A 23,806-nucleotide genomic window follows, 5' to 3' on the forward strand; every position below is an offset into this window, starting at 1 on the left:
CGAAGCTCGGGGCGTGGCCTGCCAGTTACGAACTTTTGGAGGCGGGGAGTAGTTGTCTATCGAGAATGTTCGGGCTTGTGTCGGCAATTATGCCGGTTATGGTTGGTTAATGGGCGGTTGTTGTTGTTCGAGGGTTTTTATTGCCGGCCTTGTTGTAATTGTAAAAACGAGGGAAAAACCACCGAGGGCAATCATACACTGGGGGAAAACTAATCTTAACCCCTATCTAATTACCATAGCTTCACCCCTCGTGTGAAGGAAGACACATATACAACATAAGCTCCGGTTTCCCTACTTAATACATCGAGATGTCTCCTATGTGTTCATGGTCCATGCTATACCTATGCGATCCTGCCTTTACTATGGTATTCCATCATCTACCCCCACAAATGTAACAATATTTACAAGATAAAATTGAAGACCCGATTGGAAGAAGTACTTGTCACGAATTAAGTCTATGCAAAATTATTACAGACGGCTTGTTACCATACTGTAGACAGTTCCTGGTTTGAACTCAATTTGCTCAAGAATGTGACAAGTATTTCCACTCAGGTCTGCTATTGCTTCTGCAATTTACTTTTTTTTTTCCCAGCTCGTTTTGAAAAGTAAAATGCATGTCACCCACTGAGTGGTTTAGCATGTGGTGTTGGGTACTTGTTTGAAGTGCAGTGGGGAGGTTGTCGCCAAGTTTGTCTCTGCCTTGATCTACCAGGTATAATGTGCCACATATTCCACTGTATGGTTCTCAGATTGGAAGACATGAATGACTATGCACCGGAACAGTTGGTGACCCTGACAGGTAGTGTGGAGGAGACTTGCAGCGCCTTGGGTTCACTGTACGGACTCATGAGTGAGCTGTCTCTACAGGACATTGGTGCCGCCATTGTGAGTACATCAAACCGTACAAACTGTAGAAATTCTCAAAGTTTTCATCAGATTGATGTAACAGGATTAACGTGTCAGATTTTGATTTTGATTGCAGTAATTATCGTATTTATTTTGGAAATTTACTGATACAGGGATGAGAGAGCACCTACTTCAGTTTTTAGCTCACCTGGAATGAAGTTCAGGGGAGCTTATGCGATGGCGCGTCATCCATCCATCCATCCATCCATCCATCCATCCATCAGTCAGTCCGTCCGTAAACACTTGCAACTTCTTCTCCGAAACCGCTGAAGGGATTGTGGCCAAACTTGGCACAAATGATATTTGTTGTTGTGTTGTGACTAAAATTTGTTCACGACATAAAAAAAATCGGGATCTAAGAGGGTTTAACTGGGGGTCAAAATAGATCCAGGTTTGACCCCCCCCCCCCCCCCCCCTCAAAATATGAATTTGTTTTTTCCTCTGAAACTACACACACTATTTCGATGAAACTATACCACAACCTTCATCACCCGTAATGTACCGACTTTTGTTCACGGCATGAAGAAAATCGAAGTCTAAGGGTGTCAAAGTGGGTCCAGGTTTGACCCACAAAATAGGTATTTGCTTTCTTCTCAGAAACTACACATGCAATTTTGATGAAGCTTCACCACAACCTTCATCACCCGTGATGTACCAATGTTTGTTCAAGGCATTAGAGAAATTGAGGTCTGAGGAGGTTTACGGGGTGTGGGGAGGGGGCGAGGGGGCCCAATATAGGTATTTATTTTGTTTGTTTGTTTGAAGTTTCATGATTATGTTAGTTTGCTTCTACATGCTGCCCTGTCTTCTAGCAATCATTGAAGTTGGTTTAAAATACCTTTAGTGAGTGCAGTATACTGTTTATTCCACCAGGTGAGCACCAGGGGTATTGCCCTTATGTTTTATTTTCCTTCTCTTGCATTTTCTACTTGCAAAATACTTTAAATACAATATTCAATTTGTAAGTCTTTTAAATCCGATATTCAATTTCCAAATCTTTTAAATCTGATATTCAATTTCCATTTTTAACTCAACTGGACTATGTCCACCTGAGTTTTTGTCGACACCCAGTGTCTGTCGTCTGTCTGTCTGTCTCTAAACAATTCGGCGTCTATGCTCTAAAAGTCACAAATATTGATTAAATTTGATGAAACTTGTCATGCAGCATCTTTAAGACATAAACTAGTTTGGGATTGCATTTGGGTGTTGCACGCCCAAAAATGGGTGCCGCAGGGCGGCCATAGTGAAAATCCATTTTTGTCATATTTTTTGGCACATATAAGCTATGTAGTTTGTGGTTCTATTATTATGCTTATTCTAACCATATTGATATCGACCAGTTGAGTTCAGGTTCCCTGGAACCTCTCTAGTTTATTTTTCAATTGCAAATGCTACGAATGTTTTCTTCTTAAGGTGCATTTTCTTGTGTACAGACCATCTGCACTTTTGTGGTTCCAAAGTCAAACAGCTATAGCTTGGCTTTCTGTCAGCAGGAAATAAAAAGGAAAAACGTAGAAGAGGCAGCAATGTGGAGCCTTCATTTCTGAAAGCAGACATTCAGCTTGATTAGTACTTGTTTACAGGTGTCAGCTTGTGGTCCAATTGAACAATTGCATATGTTGTGGTTTTGCTAATCTCAGATTGTTAGAACCTACAGAAAATAGTAGACTGACAGCTTTAGTGGTGGCATATCCGATTTCGCTATGAAGAAAAGGTCATAATTGTGCAGTGGATGAGGTGGCTGTCCACTTTTGAAGACTTGAAAGGAAGAATTGTATTGGACGATGAGAGAGATTCAACGAGTGAGAACAGTAGAACAATTGAGAAAAGGTGAGCTGACAGGCTGGACTTGGTAATCCAGCTCATGCTTTTTCATGCAGAATTTGACAGCGTGGTATGTGTACCATCTGCTTGCAGGCCATGGAGCGGGCTAATGGCACGGAGTTAGATGGCAGAAACATGCGTGTGGATTTCCCCATCAGCAGGCGTTCCCGCACACCCTCGCCTGGCATGTACACGGACCGTGCTCTATAGTACGTACCTCCCAGTTTCGTGGGTCCTCATCGAACCGCAAAGTTTTGTTGAGCTATAAATGAGTTTATTGCAGTGATATCGAGCTCGAATGCAGCACTCATACTCTGGTTTGAGTCACTGTTTTTCTGGAACCAGACTCTTAACACGAGAACTCAGACTTTAATGTGATACCCAGTTTCTTGAGATTCCGGCAACGAACTCGGTCTGTACCAAGCAACATTTCCTCCAAAAGTCTTCACGATTGCATGATTGATTGATAACAAATTGATGGCTCATCTTTTGCAAAGAATACAGTCACGTGAAAAAGTAAGTACACCCCATGTAATGTTTTACCTTTTTCAACATATTTCAACGTACAGCTATTTGATCTTCATTTCAACAATATTGATAGATAAAGGTGATATAATATAACAAATATCATGAAACATTTACATTTTGTAGTCCATTGTATAATTTAAATAAACAAAAATGGAAATTTCGCATGTGGAAAAAGTAAGTACACCCTTGGCTCTAACAAGTGGTATTGCCCCCTGAGACAGAAACAACCTCAAGTAGGCATTTCTTACAACTGTCTACCAGTCTCTGTCATCGACTGGGAGAAATTTTTGCACATCCTCCATGCAGAATTCTTTCAACTGTGCGATGTTCGAGGGGTTTCTTGCATGCACAGCTCGTTTCAAATCCCCCCACAACATCTCGATGGGATTTAGATCCGGGCTTTGACTTGGCCATTCCAGAACCCTCCATTTCTTTCTTTTCAGCCATTCCTTGGTGGATTTACTGGTATATTTAGGGTCATTGTCATGTTGCAAGGTCCACCTTCGGTTGAGCTTCAACTTTCCGACAGATGGCCTCACATTATCCTCAAGCACCCTCTGGTGCAAAAACGAATTCATAGTGGATTCTATAATGGTGAGGGCAAAGCTGCCCCAAACCATAATATTTCCACCACCATGCTTTACAGCTGGTATCAGGTTCTTGTGGTCAAATGCTGTCTTTGGTTTTCTCCAAACATGTCTTCTGGTACTGTGGCCAAATAGCTCTACCTTTGACTCATCTGTCCAGAACACATTGTTCCAGAAGTGCTGGTCTTTGCCTAGGTGTTCATTGGCAAACTTTAGTCTTGCCCTGATGTTCTTTCTGGACAGCAAAGGTTTCCTCCTGGCACACCCCCCATGTAGATCAAATTTGTGCAGCGTCTTTCTAATGGTAGACTCATGCACTTTGACATCAACCTGCAGGTCCTGTGATGACATTCTGGGGTTCTTAGAGACTTCTTTCAGCATCTTGCGGTCTGCTCTCGGGCTGAACTTGCTGGGGCGGCCTGGCCTGAATAAGTTGGCAGTTGCTTGGAATCTTCTCCACTTGTAGATGATCTTCCGGACAGTCGAATGATTGGTTTCAAATTGTTTGGACATCTTTTTAAATCCCTTCACAGACTCGTATGCATCTATAACCTTCTTTCTGAAGGCCTCAGAGAGCTCTTTTGATTGAGGCATGGTGACGCCGCACACTTCCAACAACAAAGAGCAAACCAAACGAAATGTTGGAGGTTTAAATAAGGCAGGTTCCTGCAATATCCTCTCTGACGATGTTCTAATCATTTGCACCTGAGCTGGTGCACCTGATTCAAATTTTAGGTATTTGAAGAAGTGATAAATGTTGGGGTGTACTTACTTTTTCCACATGCGAAATTTGCATTTATGTTTATTTAAATTATACAATGGACTACAAAATGTAAATGTTTCATGATATTTGTTATATTATATCACCTTTATCTCTCAATATTGTTGAAATGAAGATCAAATAGTTGTATGTTGAAAAAGTCAAACTTTACATGGGGTGTACTTACTTTTTCACGTGACTGTATATGTTTTGTGCAAAACATTTTGCATTTTAATGTACCTGTTCTGCATCATTGCTCTTTTAGAAGGGTGTTGATGGACCAGGAAAACAGTCACCAGTATACCGCTTGCAGCTCGTCAAACGAGAACGAACAGAGGGCACAGAATATTCAGAAGGGCAGGAGAGAGCCAGCCAAAACTGACAAACAAAACCGGAGAAAGATCTGTTTCAAGATCAGTTCGAGTTTGACAGTTTTGATGTAACAATGCTGGACAGTGGAGGTGTGGTGTGATTGTCGGTGTGAAATGAAGCCGTATGAGAGGATGTTGATACTAAGCATCTGATGAGATGATTTTAAAAACATTGCTCGAATGACAATTTGATCTTTAATCTGTGAAGAAATTATGGGGAAACCTATTGTGGACTCGAACTCGGGACTCTTTCAAAGACTCGGAATCCAACCTTACTCACACAAATTCTAACTCTGGACTCGAAGGTTCTTGCTTCATTACATTACTGACCGCTGCAGTAGGGATAGATCCACGTACATTGCTCGACACGATACAAGTACCACCCATGTTTTCAACAATCTTTATTTACAATTGATTTATTATACCCACACTTTTTGGAAAAAAAACCGGGGTGGGTGGGGTGGGATATTGTAGTTGACTCCGTCTGTCTTGCCCATCACACTATATCCTCCGAAATGGTTGGGCAGAAATTCACCAAACTTGGTAATTATCACCACATGGCAAAAAGGTGCAAGAGCAGTATTATTTTGGCCCCACCCCTTGCGGTGGAGTCTGAAGGTGAAATCGCGAAATGTGCAAAATTACGGGCACATTTTTAAACAACTTTTTTTTTTTTGTCGAGGCTCGTTTAAGAGCTAAAAGCAGGAGCAGAACTTGTAATGAAATTTTGTATATGTAATCAACATTGGGGGACGCATGAATATGTAGTGATTTATTAGGGGTCAAAATAGGTGGTGGGGGGGGGGGGGTTGTGGAATTTAAATTCAATTTGATATTGGGTCAATGCTGGTGGAACTTTCTTTCAACTTCGCTTTAAGTGGGACGCATGGGTATTTGTGATGGTGCACCATCGACTTCAATTCAGTATTTATTGCATTTGCCAATAAAGCATTTAATGTGCACCAAGTACTTCAACATTAATTATATTATCAAAGAGTAAATTTGCAGTGACCAATTTGTGAAAGTACTTCAACATTAATTATATTATCAGAGTAAATTTGCAGTGACCAATTTGTGAATGTGGCCACATCACAAGCCGAAGCAATTTCAGCTGCGAACATGATGAGCAGGAAGATCCTAAGTTAAGAATGAAAGCTCTTTTCACAACTGGTGCATCATGATGTTAACAAAAAAAAAAAAATTTTTTTTTTACCGTCTATGGGTAACATTTAAACTGATTGGACATTTTCCAGAGCGAAGGTCTTCCTTTCACAGCTGCACCATATTTGTTTGGGCTGAAAAGGGTAGTAACAGGACGTAACATCTGGATTCTACTTATCTTGAGCAATATATCAAAGAAATATCTTGCATGGATCATCAACTTTTTAAGACCAGCTCTTTGTGAATAAAAACTCAACGTCGTTGTAGAAATGTTCCATGGTGGGGCTGATTGGTGATTACTCAAAACCTTTGCTTATATTGTGTGCAATAGGCAGATAAACTTGCTTGATGTGATGTTTGTCTTCCTGATTGCAGCACAAGACGATACCGTGGTGATGCTTACCGTGAGTCCAACTTCGACCGTGGCTATGACAGGGGATTTGACCGTGGCTATGACAGGAGCAATGATCGGGACAGGGGACCTGATCGTGGCCCCAACAGGGGATTTGACCGTGGCCTTGCCAGAATGCTTGACAGGATGATTGACCGTGGCCCTGACAGGAGGAACGACCCAGATTACAACAGAGGATATGACAGGGAGTTTGAGAGAGGTCCTGGCCGCTACGATGACTACAATTACCGTATGGATAGTTACAGGTGATTCAACTATTTTCTGTCACGTTTCCTTGTTTGTGCAGAGAAAGAAACAGCAGTTTTTATGCCTCTGCTGCTGAAGTTGTCGGAGGCATTGTTTTCGGGTTGTCTGTCTGGCTACCCGTCTGTGATAGGTTTTTGTTACCGCGATAACTTGAGAATGGCTGAAGGGACCCAAGTCAAACTTGGCACAGGTATGTATAATGATGTAAAGATGAACTCATTAGCTTTTGAGGTCACAAGGTTGAAGGTCAGAGGTAATGTTAGGTGAAAATCCTGTTAACGTGATAACTTGTAAACTTGTGATGGGATTTTGACCAAAATTGGTAGATGTATCTTACTTTAATTCACCAAATGTCCATCCGTCTGTCTGTCTGTCTGTCTGTCCGTTCAAAGGTACCGTAAAAACTGCTGAACTGATCGCAACAATATTTTGGGTGGATAATCCTGGGATCTCCAGGAGTAAAATAGGCTATTTAGTTTTCCCAATTTCAGCTTTAGTCTCCAGCATTCTCAGGTTTGGACTCCTGCATAACATTCGCGTTCACATAACGTTCATTGTGACGATGTTTTCATTGGGACGATGTTTTTTCCCCGGGTGCCGCACAAACGGCTGCACCGATCGGACTCGGTGACCTCGGACAAAGACCTTTTATAAGGACACGGGTTGAATCCCTGCTTGAGAGAATTCCAACCCCCTCGCTCCCCGCCATCACGGCCGTCTCTCCAACTTACAATCCCACGAGATATGCGGAAAGGACGACCCAAAACCAATATAAACATCATTCGTATATAAACATCATTAAAAGTAAATAATGACCTCGGCCAAAGTTCAAACGACATTTAATCTCCACATGAGAGAATTCCACATGGCTATTTGGGCGGTGAATACGCTAACAGATCGCTGTCTCCATCAATTTTGCCAAGGCCGTAACAGCTATCGGCTCAAAATCCTTTTAACTGTTGATTTGGTAGTTTTTACAATGAAGGAAACATTAACAATGTTGTTAAAAGTTTATTTTGTGATTAATTGGAGTTGTGTTGTTTGGAATGAAAAAAGAGATATCGAGTTCAAGTGAATGATGACATGCCGTGATGGTTTCTACTTTCTGAACGTGAACTTCGCGGATCGCCATATGCAGATTCGCCACGGTCCCACGATCGATGTTTCTATACGTGAACGTACCCGTTTGTTTGCGAACGGGTACGTTTTTCATGGAAGTCCTTCACGAACTTGCTGTCCATGTCTGATGTGCGACTGAAGGTGCTACAGGAATGTGGAATTTATTGGTTTCATGCTTTCGCATTCGCCGTATCTGCATTGCCTGTTTGCTTCTGGCCTCCCACCCGTGCTTAGCACGGGTATCTCCCTAGTATATTATGATGCAAAGATTAACTGATTTGATTTTGGGTTTAGGAGGTCCAAGGTCAGAGTCTGTGATAGGTTTTTGTTACCGCAATAACTTAAGAACAGCAAAGGGAACTAAATCAAACTCGTTTCATGTATGTCTATTGATGTAAAGATAAATGGATTAGATTATGGGGTCAAGAAGTCAGAAGGTCACCTGATTATAGGGTGAAGAGGCCAAAGGTCAGATTAGATTATGGGGTCAAGATTACCATCGATGGAAAACAAGATTGACTCTCTGGAAAATACTCTATCTCTTTGCTGATGACTCCACTCTCTGCTGCTCCATACCTCATCCCTCAGATCGGTAGTCTGCAGCCTTCTCACTCTGCAGACCTGGACAAAATCAGATTGGTCAAACAAGTGGAACATGTCTTTCAATCCTGACAAATCTCACACTCTCATTATGTCTCTCCGGAAAGACTGACTGGACAACCCTCCAATCTACTTTCTCAACAATCCTCTCCAAGAAGTTCTGTCACTCAAGCTCTTGGGTCTCACAATCTGCCATGATCTTTCCTGGGAAAACCACAGTTCCAAGCTGGCCTCCAAAGCCAGTCGCTGACTGGGCATCCTCCGTCGTGCGAAGTCCTTCCTTGGCACACCTGAGCTCACCACATGCAAGGCTTTCATCCGCAGCTCAATGGAATACTGCTCTCCCCTCTGGGCTGGTGCTCGTGCCTCGCACCTAGTTTGGCTTCACGCTGTTGAAACCAAAGCTTTCAGAATCGTTGGAATCTCCTGCGATGAAGCTAACTCTGAGGGCCTTTCACTCACTCACCGCAGGCAGGTTGGTGGTTTTTCTGTCTTCCACCGACTCCTCTCTGGCCTAGCCCCCCCAGCCCTGTCTATGCTCTGTCCACCAAATACTCTTACAGGTCGCAAAAGATCTCCCAGCAACCCTCTTCTGGTGAAATTGCCAAAATCAAGACTCTCTGCTCACCTTCACTCTTTCACTCCCCTTTTCTCCCACCTCTGGAACAAACTCCCTCACTCTCTTCAATCCCACGCCTCCCTCCAGGTCTTTAAAACAGCTGTTCACCACCATCTCTTATCTTCCCCCATCCAAAACCTTGATCTTTTCTACCCCCGTTAATTTACCCCAGATCCACTTTTCTGAAATACCAATTTCTTTCCTGGAAGTCCTAGCTGTGTCCATGTGTTTTTTTTACCTCTCCCACCCCACCCCACCTCTTTCTCACGCCTCATACCCCCAAGCCCTCTCCCTCCCACAGATCTCCCGATGTCCCTGCTCTCAAATGTTGTACTTGTGTGCTTCCCCCGCTCCCTTTATTTTGTCTCGTGTCAGTTTTTTTTTTTTGGCATTAATGTTAGCTCTTACACGAGCCTCGATCTTGTGTACAAAAAAGAAGAAAAAAGAAGCTGGGTAAAAATTATGTTGCTGAGCTAACTTGTGAACCAGTGATGGGATTTTGACCAAACTTGGTACAAGTATATGTTATGATCCAAAGATGAACTGATTAGATTTCTGCATTGAGGTCGAAGGTAATGTCAGGTAAAAATGTGATACTTGAGAACAGCTGAAGGGATTTAAATGAAACTTGGTCCAAGTATGTATGAGGACGTAATAATGTGGGTGGAGGCATATTGGTCGACGTAGAAGAGGGTTGTTCTAGTTTATTTTATTTTAACTTTGTCATTTTTAACCATTTCTAAGTTGGACAAGAAGCAATCATAATCGCTCTTATGGAAGCGTTGACTGTTGATAGCCATTTGGCTTTGGCTAAAATATCTGGTGAATGTTATATGGCCAATAGTTTACCTTTAGTTGCTTAAATTTTGAACTTCTGATGGTCTTTTAGCAGCTGATATGTGGTGAGTGTGGCATCAATATCTCAACGTGGTATAACTGACAGTTTGGTGAATCAAAAAAGTCGTTTCTCGTTCCGACGCCATACCTCAGTGCAATGGTGTCCTCCGTTAACCCCTTGTGCACATCCAGCAGGTGCAAGCACAGGCAAACAGTCAGACAATAGTAGTTCATATAATCATTTCGTTTAAAATAGTATTTGGTGTTGAGGTTAAAGTATAACCCAAAATGGCCATAACCTTTACAGAAGGTCACTATCTACCCTTTGCGAAGGACTTTTTTTGACCCATTGTAGAATTAATAGCACATTCTGGTTAACACACTCTGGTTTCTAACGACAGGATTTGCTCTCTTACATGTGTTTGTCATGCTTATTTCACAGGCGCACACCGTCTCCTTACTACAGAGGTCGCTACAGATCTCGATCCCGTTCCTTTTCTCCACGTGAGTAATGCCAAATTACGCTTTCACCGCTCAAATTAATTTTGACGTTAACCTTTCTTTTTAATCTTAAGGTTTTGCTCAAACTTTTCAGTATGCAGGTAATTGAGTGATTATTTACTTTGGATATCCATTTATGTAAATATTTCTCACACTATACCAGTTGTTTAGCTGTTGTAACGATCCAGGGTTGAAATGTATCATGTCAACCTACTTTGCAGGCCGTTTCTGATGAGTCCATTGATTAAGGATTGAGAAGAAAGGAATGCATATTTGGAGATTTCCTCCCTCATCTGTCGGGTTTTTTTTTGTTTTGTTTTTTAATTTTTTAAAATTACATCACCACATTGATGACATCTCTTCATGTAATAGTCTGCCGGTTGAATTCCATATTGTAATAGGAAAAAGAGAAAAAACGAACATTGTTGTTGCTTTGCTTTGTATTTACTTGATGTTGTATCTTCTTGGCATTTTTGGAGGTAGCCTTTTATAGGAGTCTGACTATTGTGCAGATATGCAAACTTGCTATGTGAATGACATTTACAAGTGTAGGAATTGTGAAAGCTTGTCTTGAGGCTGGTGATTTCTTTAGCATGATTCCATTAAAAAAAAGAAGAAAAAATATTGTTGTTTCCAGAACTTTCTTCCCGAGAAATGCTTATTTGATTGCTGTCAGTGCTTGTTTGCAAGTAAATCGGTGTTTTTTTATGCCTCAGCCCCAGCCTTTTTATGCCTCTACTGACAAAGTCGCCGGAGGCATTGTGCTTTCAGGTTGTCTGATAGGTTTTTGTTACCGCAATAACTTAAGAACGGCTGAAGGATACCAAGTCAAACTTGGTGCAAGTATGCACTGTATAATTATTTAAAGATTAACGAATTCGATTATTAGGTCTGAGGTCCCATCAGGCAAAACATTTCTTGCTAAGCTAACTTATGAACCAGTGATAGGATTTTGACCAAACTTGTTATAGGTATATATTCTGATGCAAAGTGAACTGATTAGATATCGGTGTTAAAGATCAGAGGTCGTGTCAGGTAAAAATGTGATACTTGAGAACCACTGGATGGATTTAAATCAAACTTGGTACTGTATTATAATGATGTAATATTGTGGGCAGAGGCATATCGGTCAAAGTTGTGACGTTGAAGAGTCGTGCTCGTTTTGTTCAACATTGTAACCCTCTTATTTTTGAGCCTCCACAAGGTCGTATGAGTTTTAAAAAAACATTTGTCAGATCGGGGCAAAATTTCCGTTTTATCCTTCCAATATGGCAAAATCTGCAATCTTTGAATAGCCTACTGTCGGCACATGTAATTCGGCAAACATGTTTTATTTTTAGGTTATTTCCCTGAAATGACCTCGGATTGGGTCCTAGTGTCTGTCCATACGTATTTATTTCTGTTAACATTTGAATAAAATATCTTAACCCGATCGATATGGACCAAATTTGGTATGATACCTCAGGACAGCAAGGTCTCGTGGGGTTGCGCTCCAAAGGCGGAGGTGAAAGGGGGTTGGGGGAGTTGCCCCAAATGTTGGTATTCTGTTCAAAAATCTTCTCAAACTGCCAGACAGATCCAGACCAAACTCGCCACGAGGCATCAGGGCCATGCCCGAATCTTAAGTTGTGCTCCCCATGGCCATATCTCTCCTGGAAAGGGGGCGGGCTCCCTCCCCTAATCCATCTTATTCACGAAAACATTTTCCTCACAAACTATATGACCGATATGGACCAAATTTAGTATGATACATCAGAAAATTAAGGTATCATGGGGTTTGGCTCCTCATCTGGCTCCGCTCCTGAAAAGGGGTGTTTCGCTCAAATTCAGGTAATTAATTAAAAAAACTTCTTTGAATCCATGGGGAAATAACTGTCACTCACAGGGCTATTTTATACGCAACATCTCTGCTCAAAAGCCTCGTGGAATAGTAGGAAGGTCTGAAAAACCTTCCTTGTAATTCCTTGTAAAATCGTAATTCAAGTATTCACAGAGGGAGGAAAGGCAATGTTGAGAGAGTGGGACAACAAACAGGTGGATGTAACAAGCAAGAGAAAAAAAAGAGGACTTGCTAACTTGCGAGTAAGAAGGCTTGAATAAGGAATGGTTCAAGGAGGTAAAAAAAAAAAAATTTACAGGTAAAGAAGGATGAGAGTTGGTGTATTGCCACCATGAAACCTTGGAGGGAAGAGTGGGATTGGACACGTGAGAGAAAAGAGGAACAAAGGAATGGAGGTGATCAAAAAGTCAGGATTGTTTTTTGTTTTTTTGTTTAACATGGAATGATTTGCTGGAAGAGTGTGCATCCTTGAAGAATTGATGAGGGTCAGAGGGTTTAACAGGGTTCATACCCTTTTGGGTATCTGAAATTCCATGACCCCACAGGCATATTTTACTCAACCCCTACCTCAAGACACATCAGCGAGATGATACAAATTAAAGATCCAAAGTCGACCATAATCCTGCTTCAGTTGAATACCAGATTAGGTAACTGTTTAGCATTACAATGTGGTGGGCTGGAGAATACAGAAGGCCTGATAAGAACAAAGCAGAGCAGATATCAAACCCTGGCCATACATGAGAATCATTGGTTGAGCCTGTCGTGAGCTGCATTTTCGCATTGTGTCAATGGGAAATTGTGTTCCGAGTACAGAATGAAAGACTTGTGAATGATTCTCGAATTCTTGTTCGTACACAATTGTTTTATTCTGAAACAACAGAAAACACTCTCGCTCTCAATTTCCAGGATTTTCCATGAGCGTCGGTGAAATTCCATGATCTTCCAGGCCTGGAAGTGTTTTGTTAAATTCCAGGATTTACATGACCTGTACAAACCCTGTTTAAATAGAGGGAGCAGGACTGAAAAAAAACATTTCTGGTCAGCAGCATGTCCAAGGTGGAGTGATTTGGATCGAAACTCAACTGATAGAGAAGAAAACGTTGGAGAAAAGGAAGAATTTGATGTCAACTGAAAAGTTATTTCATGACTCCTTGTAATTGGAAGTAAGTTAATTGGCCAGAGTTCCAGAAAGAACCTCTTTCTAGATATGTGGGTCCTCTGCCACCGAAGGTGAATGCAGGTTATTTTCACCCCTGTCTATTTCTGTGAACAGGATATCTCAAAAAGTTGTGCACATATTTGGACGAAACTTGGCGGACAGGTTGGGTTTGTGAAAAGGAAGAATTGATTTAATTTTGGTGAAGATCTAAATATGATAATTTTTAAGTGATTCTTTACCATTGAGAGATTGGGCCAAAACTATATACTACTAGCAGAAGTACCCGGCATTGCTGGGAGGGGAAGGGAGGGGAACGGGGGGGAGGGGAGGGGAACGGAGGGGAGGGGAGGGGAACGGAGGGGAGGGGAGGGGAACGGGGGGGAGGGGAGAAGAGGGGGGGATGGGTGAGGAGGGAGGGGCCAGGGAGGGAAGGGGGGAGGGGAGGGTGAGGGACACCCTCCAGTACCGGCGTTGCCGGGGGGGGGGGGGGGGGGTGAAGGGAGACCCGTACATTCGCCCTCTCGACTCAAGCTCACTCGGACAAAAGCCTCGCACAAATTACACCGTGAAGGCCCAATGGCCATGTCTATGCCACAAATCAAGTACGTGAGCGAGTCGGGCGTACTGAATTGAAAATATATAGAACGCTCATACTCCGTGAAAAGTGAAGCTACAATATTTTTGAAAAATTTCATTGGTTGCGAGGAGACGGCAGCATGTAAAAACCGTTTGAATATTTGCAATACAGTTTGATCCAGAGGTAAGTGGTATGGTCTTGCTGGTTGGTGGACACGATATGTGTAAGGGAAATTATTTTGGTGTCCTGTATCTGGTCGTGCTAGTTGGTGAACACGGTACATTTAAGGGAAATGATTTTCTGTCATTCTTCTGAGTGGTTGCTTCTCCTTCCCCGTATTTTTGTTCATTTTATTGTTTTTTTCCACTCTCTTGAGTTGTGGGCCTTCCTTGAGTGGTATTACATTTATCATCATCATTGGAATGTCTGTTGTAAAGATACGGACATCAAGTCCGTATCTTGACGCAGAGAGCATCAAGCACCATCTTTTTATACCAGGCAACGACAACAGCAACGCACTAACGCAGACCTCGCTCGTCCCCGCCCACAGCAACCGCTCTCGGCCCCGCCCATAGCTGCCTCGCTCGGCCCCGCCCACAGCGATCTCGCTCGGTCCCGCCCACAGCGACCTTGCTCAGTCCCTCCCACAGCGGCATCACTCCGCCCTTCACGGCACTATCGATATATTATTCGTACAATGCCGGGTACTTCTGCTCGCTGAAAACAAATCTATGTGAAACATGCTAAATCATGCTAAATGCTAATCATGCAGAAGTACCCGGCAAAAACGCAATCGCTCTGAAATACGTGCGAACGCGTAAATGAGTTAATGGCGGCAACGAACATCACGTGATCGCTCTGAGCGAATCAGCGCGCTGCTCTGCTTCCGGTCAGATTCCGGTCATAATATTTCGCGCTGAGATAAAAATATGGTAAAAACATATGAAATAAATTTTTAGGTCAGCCATGTTCATCCCAGGCTCAATGGCCATGTCTGTGCCAAATATCAAGTACGTGAGCCTCTCCGTTTAGGAGTCTATCGGTAACATTACGCACACACAAACTGTTTTATATATATATATATATATATATAGATAGCAAAACTATACTATAGCATGATATTTCCATGTTGTGACAACGAGGTGGATGAGTTGGTTTGGTGACGAGAACAAGTGATTAGATTTTGGTTCAGATCCGGATCCAGATCTGGCCTATCAGTGGGATACAAAACATAAACTGTTCAGCCTGGCGGAGGTATGTGCACGACTGAGTGCCGTTCTAGTTTTTAATGTAGAAATGACAAATTGCAGTCAAGCAGGATGACACATACCCAACATCATACTGCCTTAACCCTATATGGGTGTACCCATGTGTATACCCATCTGTGCAGAATGGGTGTACCCCTGTGTATACCCATCTGCAGAATATGTATATAAATGTGTATCCATCATCTGTGTAGAATGGGTGTATGTACCCCTATATATACAGTCGTGGCCAAAAATATTGGCACCTTTGCATTTTTTTCAAATAATGGACCATTTCTTCCAGAATATTGTTAAAATTAAAAAATATTTTGGTATCCACATTTGTATTTCTTTGGTTTGCAGTGGAACAAAACAAAATAGCTGAAAAAATTACTAAATCCTGGCTTATTCCACACTGAAATCCTGAAATGGCCCGGACAATATTATTGGCACCTTTTAGAAGTTGTTAGAAATAATTAGATTTCCAGCAGGTGATTCTCCTTTACTTTGGAATTTAACTCACCTATGGTGAGTTGCAGGTGTCTGCCATATAAAAATCACTCATTCTAACAGTTTGAATGAAGAAAAGGAGTCAATCGGCTGTTTTGTGTCACTGTGTGCAGGGGTCGAATTACTCTGTAGGGAGGGCACAGCAATGTTTGCCTTTGATGACTTCAAATTTTTTGGGGCACCAAGGCAGTTTCTTTTGGGTTTGGGGGGCACCAAGGCATTTTCTTTTGGGTTTGGGGGGCACCAAGGCAATCTAGAATTATTCTTGTGGGCACAAAGGCAAAGTGTGTCGGTAAATTAAACAGGCAGGGAAATGTTACTGACAGAACAAGTAAATCAACTTAAACTTTTTGATAATGTATTTTTAGAATATAAACAGTTTCAGAAAACTCAACTCAACTCAGAACTGCATTGTCATCATGGCCATGTAACAAAGTTTAACCTTTGTTTGACAGAACAAGTAAATCAACTTAAACTTTTTAATAATGTATTTTTAGAATTTGAATCTCAATAACAGTTTCAGATTTGATTTCTCTCAACTCAACTCAGTCAGAACTGCATTGTCATCATGTCCATGTAACAAAGTTTAACTTTTGTTTGACAGAGTTGAACTTTTTTCATCATCATCATCAGACATCATCTTTACTCAATACTGACTCAGTCTTGAGTCAGGTGTACATGATTACAATTCAATCACCCTTGGGGGAGAGGGCGTAGTATCAGGCCTACATCTAAATGCACTCATAGAATGCCACCTGGCAACTACGTGTAGGATCAAAGTTGTCGGGGTCGGGCCCTTCTGTGCTGATGCGCAGAAGGTGTTCCTGCATACCCAACCCCAGTTTTAGCCTCCAATCCCCAAGACTACGCTTCACTGCTGAGAACTGCCTCTCTACATGTGATGTGGCCACTGGGCACACAAGGCAGATCTGCACCAGATGAAGTATATTAGGGTATTTGTGGCCCTTTTCTGTCAGAATGGTCTTCCATAGACCTAGGAAATTGGACTCCTCTCTATGATTTCTGCTGATGTCAAGCTTCAAGGACAGCCATTCTCTTTGTATTTGACTTGGATCACAACCATTTCTTTCAATGATTTGCTGAAAGTGATTGCTAAGGTAAGTGACTTTGGCATTGCCATAGGCAGCAAGGGTGTCCTTGCCCTTTGGCATGTTGCTGGGGTCAAACACCTCAAACGCAATCAGGACCTCATTCTCATAGAATTCGTTAAATCTCTTGTCCAAACAATCAATCACTTTGTCAACTACAATTTTCAAGGGTCCAGCCTGAAACTCCTCAACAGATGGTACTCTAGGACCATAAAGCTCCAGATCTCTGTACTTCAGCCTCTTGGTCTGATTGTCCCCATCCTCAGTGTCAGTCAGTGTTGGCTTCCTGCACTACCCTCTCAAACTTCTGTACATGAGTGCCTGGAGTTTCCAGTTGTGCCTTCAGGGCAAGAGCAGCAACCTCAACACTGACTCTCACAGAGGTGATGGGGATGTCCTCTGCCTGGAATCAACATTCTGTATTCAGTAAGAGAACGGGAAACGAGGTAGCCTAGACAATGTATATGCTTACTACGCTAATGTTCCGACATGCACTGAGAAAACGAAAGCCGACGAAGTCAGTTTGTTGTTTTCATCATTACTTTATTCATACTTGTGGTCTCTATTATTATGCTTTATTGACAAGGGCACAGCAGCAACTGAAGAAAAATGGCACTGCAACTCTGCCGTCGTGATCATGAAAAGTTCGGGGGCAGCACGGCAAATAGCTTGGGCACGCCGGCTTTTGCCGTCTAATTTCGACCCCTGTGTGTACCGCAATGAGCATGGAGAAAAGAAAAAAAACCAGGGAATTGTCTGATGAGGTCAGACACAAGATTGTAGCCATGCATGGACAATATCAAGGCTACAAGTCCATCTCCAGAGACCTTGATGTTCCTGTGTCCACAGTACGCAACGTTGTCAGGAAGTTTAAGACCCATGGCACTGTAGCCAACCTCCCTGGACGTGGCCGCAAGAGAAAACTTGATCGAAGATTGCAGCTTCACCTCGCACCATCCGTCGCCAACTCGATGAAAGGGGGTTTGATGGTAAGAGACCCAGGAGGACCCCACTGCTGAGAAAGCCAGACTGGAGTTTGCCAAAACACACCTGAACAAACCAAAATCCTTCTGGGATAATGTCCTGTGGACAGATGAGACCAAATTAAAGATTTTTGGTAAAGCACATCATCTCTATGTTTACAGAAAACAAAATGAAGCCTTCAAAGAAAAGAACACTTTCCCTACAGTTAAACATGGAGGAGGTTCAGTGATGTTTTGAGGTTGCTGTGCTGCTTCTGGCACTGGGTGCCTTGAATGTGTGCATGGCATCATGAAATCAGGAGATTACCAAGACATTTTGGAGCGCAATGTTCAACCCAGTGTCAGAAAGCTGGGTCTCTGTCGAAGGTCATTGGTCGTGCAGTTGGACTATGACCCCAAACACACTTCAAAAAGCTCCCAGGAATGATTCAAGACAAAACGCTGGACTTCTGAAGTGGCCAGCAATGAGTACAGATCTAAATCCCATTGAACACCTGTGGGGAGATCTGAAAATAGCAGTTGGGAGAATAGGAGCAGCTTGCACAAGAAGAGTGGGCCAAACTGCCAGTAGAGAGGTGTAGGAAACTCATTCATGGCTCGAGGAAGCTCTTGACTGCAGTTATTTTGTCCAAAAGCTGTGCTACCAAATATTTAGTCTATGGTGTCAATCATTTTGTCAATTCCATTTCTTTTTATTTTCTGATTTAAAAGGATATATTAAGTTCTGAATCAAAAACTAAAGTTCTGTCATATTAACAGCAAAATAAGGAATTGTGGAGACCAAATACTTTTGTCAATTTCAACTTATTTTTAGAGATAATTGTGAGTTATTTGAAAAATGTGCAAGGGTGCCAATACTTTTGGCCACGACTGTACCTCTCTGTACACCTATCTGAAGTTGAAGGATCGACCTGAGGACGGAACTCAGAACCTTAAGATCTCAAGCAGCCACCTTTAACTCTTAAGCCAACACCCGCCTCTTTGGCCTGGTTTTAGGAGAAAAGTTTTTCTATTCATCAGCTGATCATCGAGGGAATATGACCACTTGGAAATAGAGTTGGACCCGGTGAAGTATTTTTCCAGGGAAGTCTCTTACTCGATCTGGTTGTGGATTTTTCTGATTATGACTGCAAACGGGTCCTTGCGCGATGAGTTTTTCATGACCCGTTTCTGCGGGCACTTTTAACCTGCCCTTGCTGGTGCGAAATCTTCAGCGAAAGTCTTTTTGACAATTTTCAGCATTTATTAAACAAGTGGCAACTTCAAAATGCTTAACAAACTGGTGTACCTGGATGCAAATTGAGCTGAGGAACATAGGAATAATGAGAAATATTCATGGATGAGACAGAGTTGTTGAGTTCCTATACCATACAAGTGAGCAGCTGTGGATGTAGATATATGAAAACACACAAACAAAATGGAGGTGGATACTTCGAGACCTGGGGAGGGCTCCGTTCCACCTTCTGAAACCCGCATATGGAGAAAACGACCAAGAACCAGACAATGTATTCATAATAGCCCTCTCAGCTACACTCCCCCCTCCCAACATGATTAATCGTATATATCGTGATTTTAAACTTACCCTGTACATTCACTTGTCCTAGATGTATGTCCTTACCATTGGTATTCAAAGGCACCCAAACTAGATATGGTGTTTTCCTCAAGGAGGTCTGCCTGATACGTCCAGCTCCAACGTAAATATAGCTGGCATTGTGTATTTTCATGTTTCGAATACGTCCTTTGCCTGAGAGTTGGTTACCGTTACTTGGTAATGACACAGCATCATCTTTCCAATTGCATCGGTCCATAAATCATCAAGCCTGCCATGTTTGCAGGAGGCATTCCCACTTCAAATTCCATGCACAGGTAGCGATCTGTCATGGGGTTTGCGCAGCACATGCCCCTCCGCTCGAACCTTGCACTGGCCCCACATGGTCAGGAGTTTGCAGTCCATGGCAGCTGCCTGTTCAGCGACCTGAGAAAGTTCTCCAAGTCTTATGTTGTGGGCAGAGGGACAAGCTTTTCGCTCAGGTACTTTTCCAAGTGTTTTTCGTTTATTTTATAAGTATTGTGAGCCATTTTAGGTAACAATCCTTTTCTCGTGTACACTAAATAGTTTATGGTACCCTGAGCACTGCAGCGTCTAGAGGTTTCTGCGCATGTGCACCAATAGTCAGGTTCACTATGTTAACAAATATAATTTCGTTCCAAATTTTGGTCGATTAGCAAAACTATACATTTTTGGAATATTCAGAGCATGAGGAATCCAAAAATTTATGTTTACATTTGCGTAAACACCTTTGCGAAAATGACACTCAGGACAGTGATGAAGATAGCCAGGTTCACTATGTTAACAAATATAATTTCTTTCAAAATTTTGGGATTAGCAAACCTGTACATTTTTGTAATCTTCAGAGCATGGAGAATCTGAAAATCAATGTTGGCATTTGCACAGACACCTGCATGGCCGCCATTTTGGATTTTGAAAATGGCCGCCATAAAATACATATTTTGCGCGATCTCGGCTTATAGTCAACCCAGAGACTTAATTAAATATGCTAATCCTATGTTTTCTGGGTCAAGGAATCCAATAAAGGCCTCAAAATAGTGCTCAGGATTATAGAAAAGCAAGAAACAAAGGTAATTGAAAACCATTGTCTTTATATTTGTGATATAACTGTATTACATAATACATGATATTGCAAGTCCTTTGAAGTTATAGGTTGTTATAGGAAGTTATAGGTAGTATCAGATTGAACTATAAGTCCTATACACAGGATCTACGAGGTCTATACCGTTCAGGAATATGCTTTTACAGATCTTCATCACTGTCCTGAGTGTCATTTTCGCAAAGGTGTCTACGCAAATGTAAACATTAATTTTTGGATTCCTCATGCTCTGAATATTCCAAAAATGTATAGTTTTGCTAATCTACCAAAATTTTGAACGAAAGAACATAGTGAACCTGACTACAAGCATTCTGGGATGGATTACGTCATTACAAAAGACGTGTATTAAGATATGGATAAATAGAATATGCTCCGTATGCATGCGTCCGAGCTGTCTTTAGCTCAAGGCTGTGTAATGTGGGGCATGAGGGTGGTCATTCCTGCTTCTTTACGTCAGTGCTGTCTAAATAAGTTGCATGAGGGTCATTTGGGTATGGTCAAAACAGAGTTTAGCCAGGAGTTTGTTGTGGTGGCCTGGGCTTGATGTGGACATCGAGCGGACCGGTAAAAGCATGTGATATGTGTCAAACTGATGCTGATAATCCCTCACGTGTGTCGTTGTTGTGGCAGTGCGTTCAAGTAGAGTTTGCGGGGCCAGTCATGGGCCGCATGTTTTTGGTGGTGATTGACACTTACTCAAGGTGGCCAGAAGTAGCTACAATGCAGTCCACCTCGACAGAGAACATGGTGGAGCATCCGCAGAGTATTCTTGCAAACAATGGTGTTCCGGAGATCTTGGTTTCAGACAATGGTTCACAGTTTGTATCTGAGGTGTTTGCTGTGTTCTTGCGTGCTAATGGTAGCAAACACCTGAGGTCAGCACCTTACCCCCCATGAGCGATCGTGAGGAGGTTGACACCCATATTCTCCATGCAAAGTACGTCCAGTTCCAGTCATTGTGATATTGTCATTCACAGTCCAAGTCCAGATACTGCTGTCAGTTCGCAAATACCACCATTTTTTTTTTTTTTTCAATTTGTCAAAAATCACACCCGTGTGATTGATATAGGGTGAATCAAGATCTCATTGGGTTTCATACTCCAACTGGGTGTGACTCCACAAGCTCGTTTTATGGGAAAAGTAAGAGGAAAACATTTTCCATCATGTACAAAAGTGAGACTTCCTGCAAGGATTGACACAATTGGGGGCTGATTTAAACATAGCAACCTGTATTGGAGGCTGTGTTGGAGATGTTCGGTTGTGCTATTTACGGTCAAGACTTGGTGGCTGACGTGAATGATGCACGATAGAGTATTTTGCTTGGCTTCGTCACCAGGAGAATAGTGCATGTCACCTTCAAGAATGCCCTGCACCAACATATTTTGTGGGTCAACTATGAACCTGCCATACACAGACGAGCCCTCTCCCCCACCATCAATGCTCCTTCTCCAGTCAGTCATGGCTCGTGAGTTACAGGTGATGAATTGTCAGTTCTGTGGATGACACAAGATCCAGCCCCAGAAATGATGTTGCAGGTACGTAGTCAACTATGCAGGTAAAATGTGAAAATGCAAAATGGCACTGTATTCATGTCGCTCCTATACCACTTCCTGCACAGATATTTGTGTCAGAATTGTGAGAACAGCTGAAACGCCCACCGAGGAGTTATTTGACTGGGAATGTCCAGGATGATAATGATGATCAGAAAGCCTAATCTGCTGATTTTATACCATGTAATTTCATGGATTTCAATACTTTAGCAGCTAATTGGCCTCTGCTGATTATACATTGCCAGGGTTTGTTGCATCAGATTTCCATTGGCTTTGTTTGGATTAGGGTCCCTGAAAAATCCAATCAGTGTCAAATAAAGATAATCTTGTGTCTTACCTACTCAGACAATACTTGTTGGCCAGTGTTATTAGTGAGGTTTAATTAAGCCTGTCAGCACGCATGGTATGCGCCAGCCTAAAAAATAGCGTTACGTCATTTTTGAATGGCCCCATATTGGGGTTAAACAATCCATGACTGACAAATCAGCGCACTGATATAACCGTGGCGGAGGGTGACATGCATGACGAGTTGAGAATTATTTAATAGCGCATTAAATATGTGTTTCCCAATTGGCCCTCTAGGCGTTATCAGGTTTTGTTCCAGGTTGTAACCACCGTGCAGTCATTCTTGTTACTCCTAAAGTGCACCCTGTGGCCATAAACGATCTGTGCATAAATGATTTTAAAACCAAGCATTTGCATTCAAATGTAAAGTTAACAAGTACAGGTGCATTCAAAGTACACTGCCTCCCCCCCCCCCCCCCCCATGCCAAATAAATAAATAACATATCCTCCAGCAAGTGGCATCGCCAGTGCTTTGGTGCCCAGTGATGCCGCTGTGCAGCACATGGAGGCAGTATTGGGAGGGAGAGGTGTACAATAATTGATTGATTAATTATGTAATAAAAAAAAAATCTTACATGAATTAATTTCTTAATGAATTGGCTAATAGCATATATAAGCCACCAGTATTTCATCTGAAGCTGTAACTTTTTGAAAATTAATTAAATTGTTAGTTAATCGGGAAAAAATAATTAATTACTCGATTAAAATTGACTAAATAAATAAATAATTGATTAATAAATGAAAAATATCCTTTACAGTCCAATTACTTGGTTGCCATGTCCAAATATCAGTTTCCGAGCTCAAACGTTGCCTGAGATATTGCCCAGAAGAGAAAGAAAATAAATAAGTACTTAATAAATCGATAATAATTAAATAATTAATCAATTAGTTGATGAAATAAAAACACTGTTTTTGTAAAAGCACTTGCTCACTATTGTGCCCAAATTTCAATTTCCTAGCTCAAAGGCTGGCTGAGCTATCGCCCAGACAAACAAACGGACTGAAAACTGAGTACTCCCTTTCAGCGTGTCATCGCCGGGCCCCGATGACGTCATGCAGCACTGGAGATGGAATATGAAAGGAGTGGTGTACAAAAATAACATTGTAAACATTGCTCTCTTTAGGAGTAACTGTGGGCCGTGGCGGTGTAGTTCATGCTATTGGGTGCATCTGTCGTTTTCTTGGTAATAATTATTTTATCTTTTATATTGAAACCCGATGACCGTCATCCCTCATTCTGCCTTTAAAGATAATGTCGTGACGCGTTTTCCACCGACCGGAGAAGAGGACCTTCTACACCGCTTTAAGGAACCTTTGTCAGGAACCTTCAAACACACGAGCAAGGTAAT

At 42.1% G+C, this 23,806-nt stretch overlaps 3 protein-coding genes across 4 annotated transcripts in view; 2 read left to right on the top strand and 1 right to left on the bottom strand.

Moving 5' to 3' along the window:
* Window positions 1-11,186, top strand: part of LOC137434086 (insulin-like growth factor 2 mRNA-binding protein 2) — a 54,411-nt gene extending 43,225 nt beyond the window's left edge. The window contains exons 11-15 of the mRNA XM_068126745.2: window positions 750-885; window positions 2,824-2,939; window positions 6,513-6,794; window positions 10,413-10,474; window positions 10,693-11,186. Of these exons, the coding sequence (XP_067982846.1) occupies window positions 750-885; window positions 2,824-2,939; window positions 6,513-6,794; window positions 10,413-10,474; window positions 10,693-10,703 (607 nt within the window). The 3' untranslated portion in view covers window positions 10,704-11,186. The remainder of the gene's footprint in view (window positions 1-749; window positions 886-2,823; window positions 2,940-6,512; window positions 6,795-10,412; window positions 10,475-10,692) is intronic.
* Window positions 1-23,806, bottom strand: part of MOB4 (MOB family member 4, phocein) — a 456,882-nt gene that overhangs the window by 105,772 nt on the left and 327,304 nt on the right. The window lies entirely within an intron of this gene.
* The window catches only part of LOC137414026 (insulin-like growth factor 2 mRNA-binding protein 1), an 82,556-nt gene continuing 73,466 nt past the window's right edge, over window positions 14,717-23,806 (top strand). Inside the window, exon 1 of one of the 2 annotated variants that reach the window (XM_078785774.1) lies at window positions 14,717-15,089. The gene's annotated coding sequence lies outside the window, so the exon portion shown is untranslated. The remainder of the gene's footprint in view (window positions 15,090-23,806) is intronic. The other variant, XM_078785773.1, reaches the window with a different exon arrangement.

The sequence above is a fragment of the Myxine glutinosa genome, chromosome 10 (genome assembly GCF_964187855.1).
Source record: "Myxine glutinosa chromosome 10, kmMyxGlut1.1, whole genome shotgun sequence".
NCBI classification, from domain to species: domain Eukaryota; kingdom Metazoa; phylum Chordata; class Myxini; order Myxiniformes; family Myxinidae; genus Myxine; species Myxine glutinosa.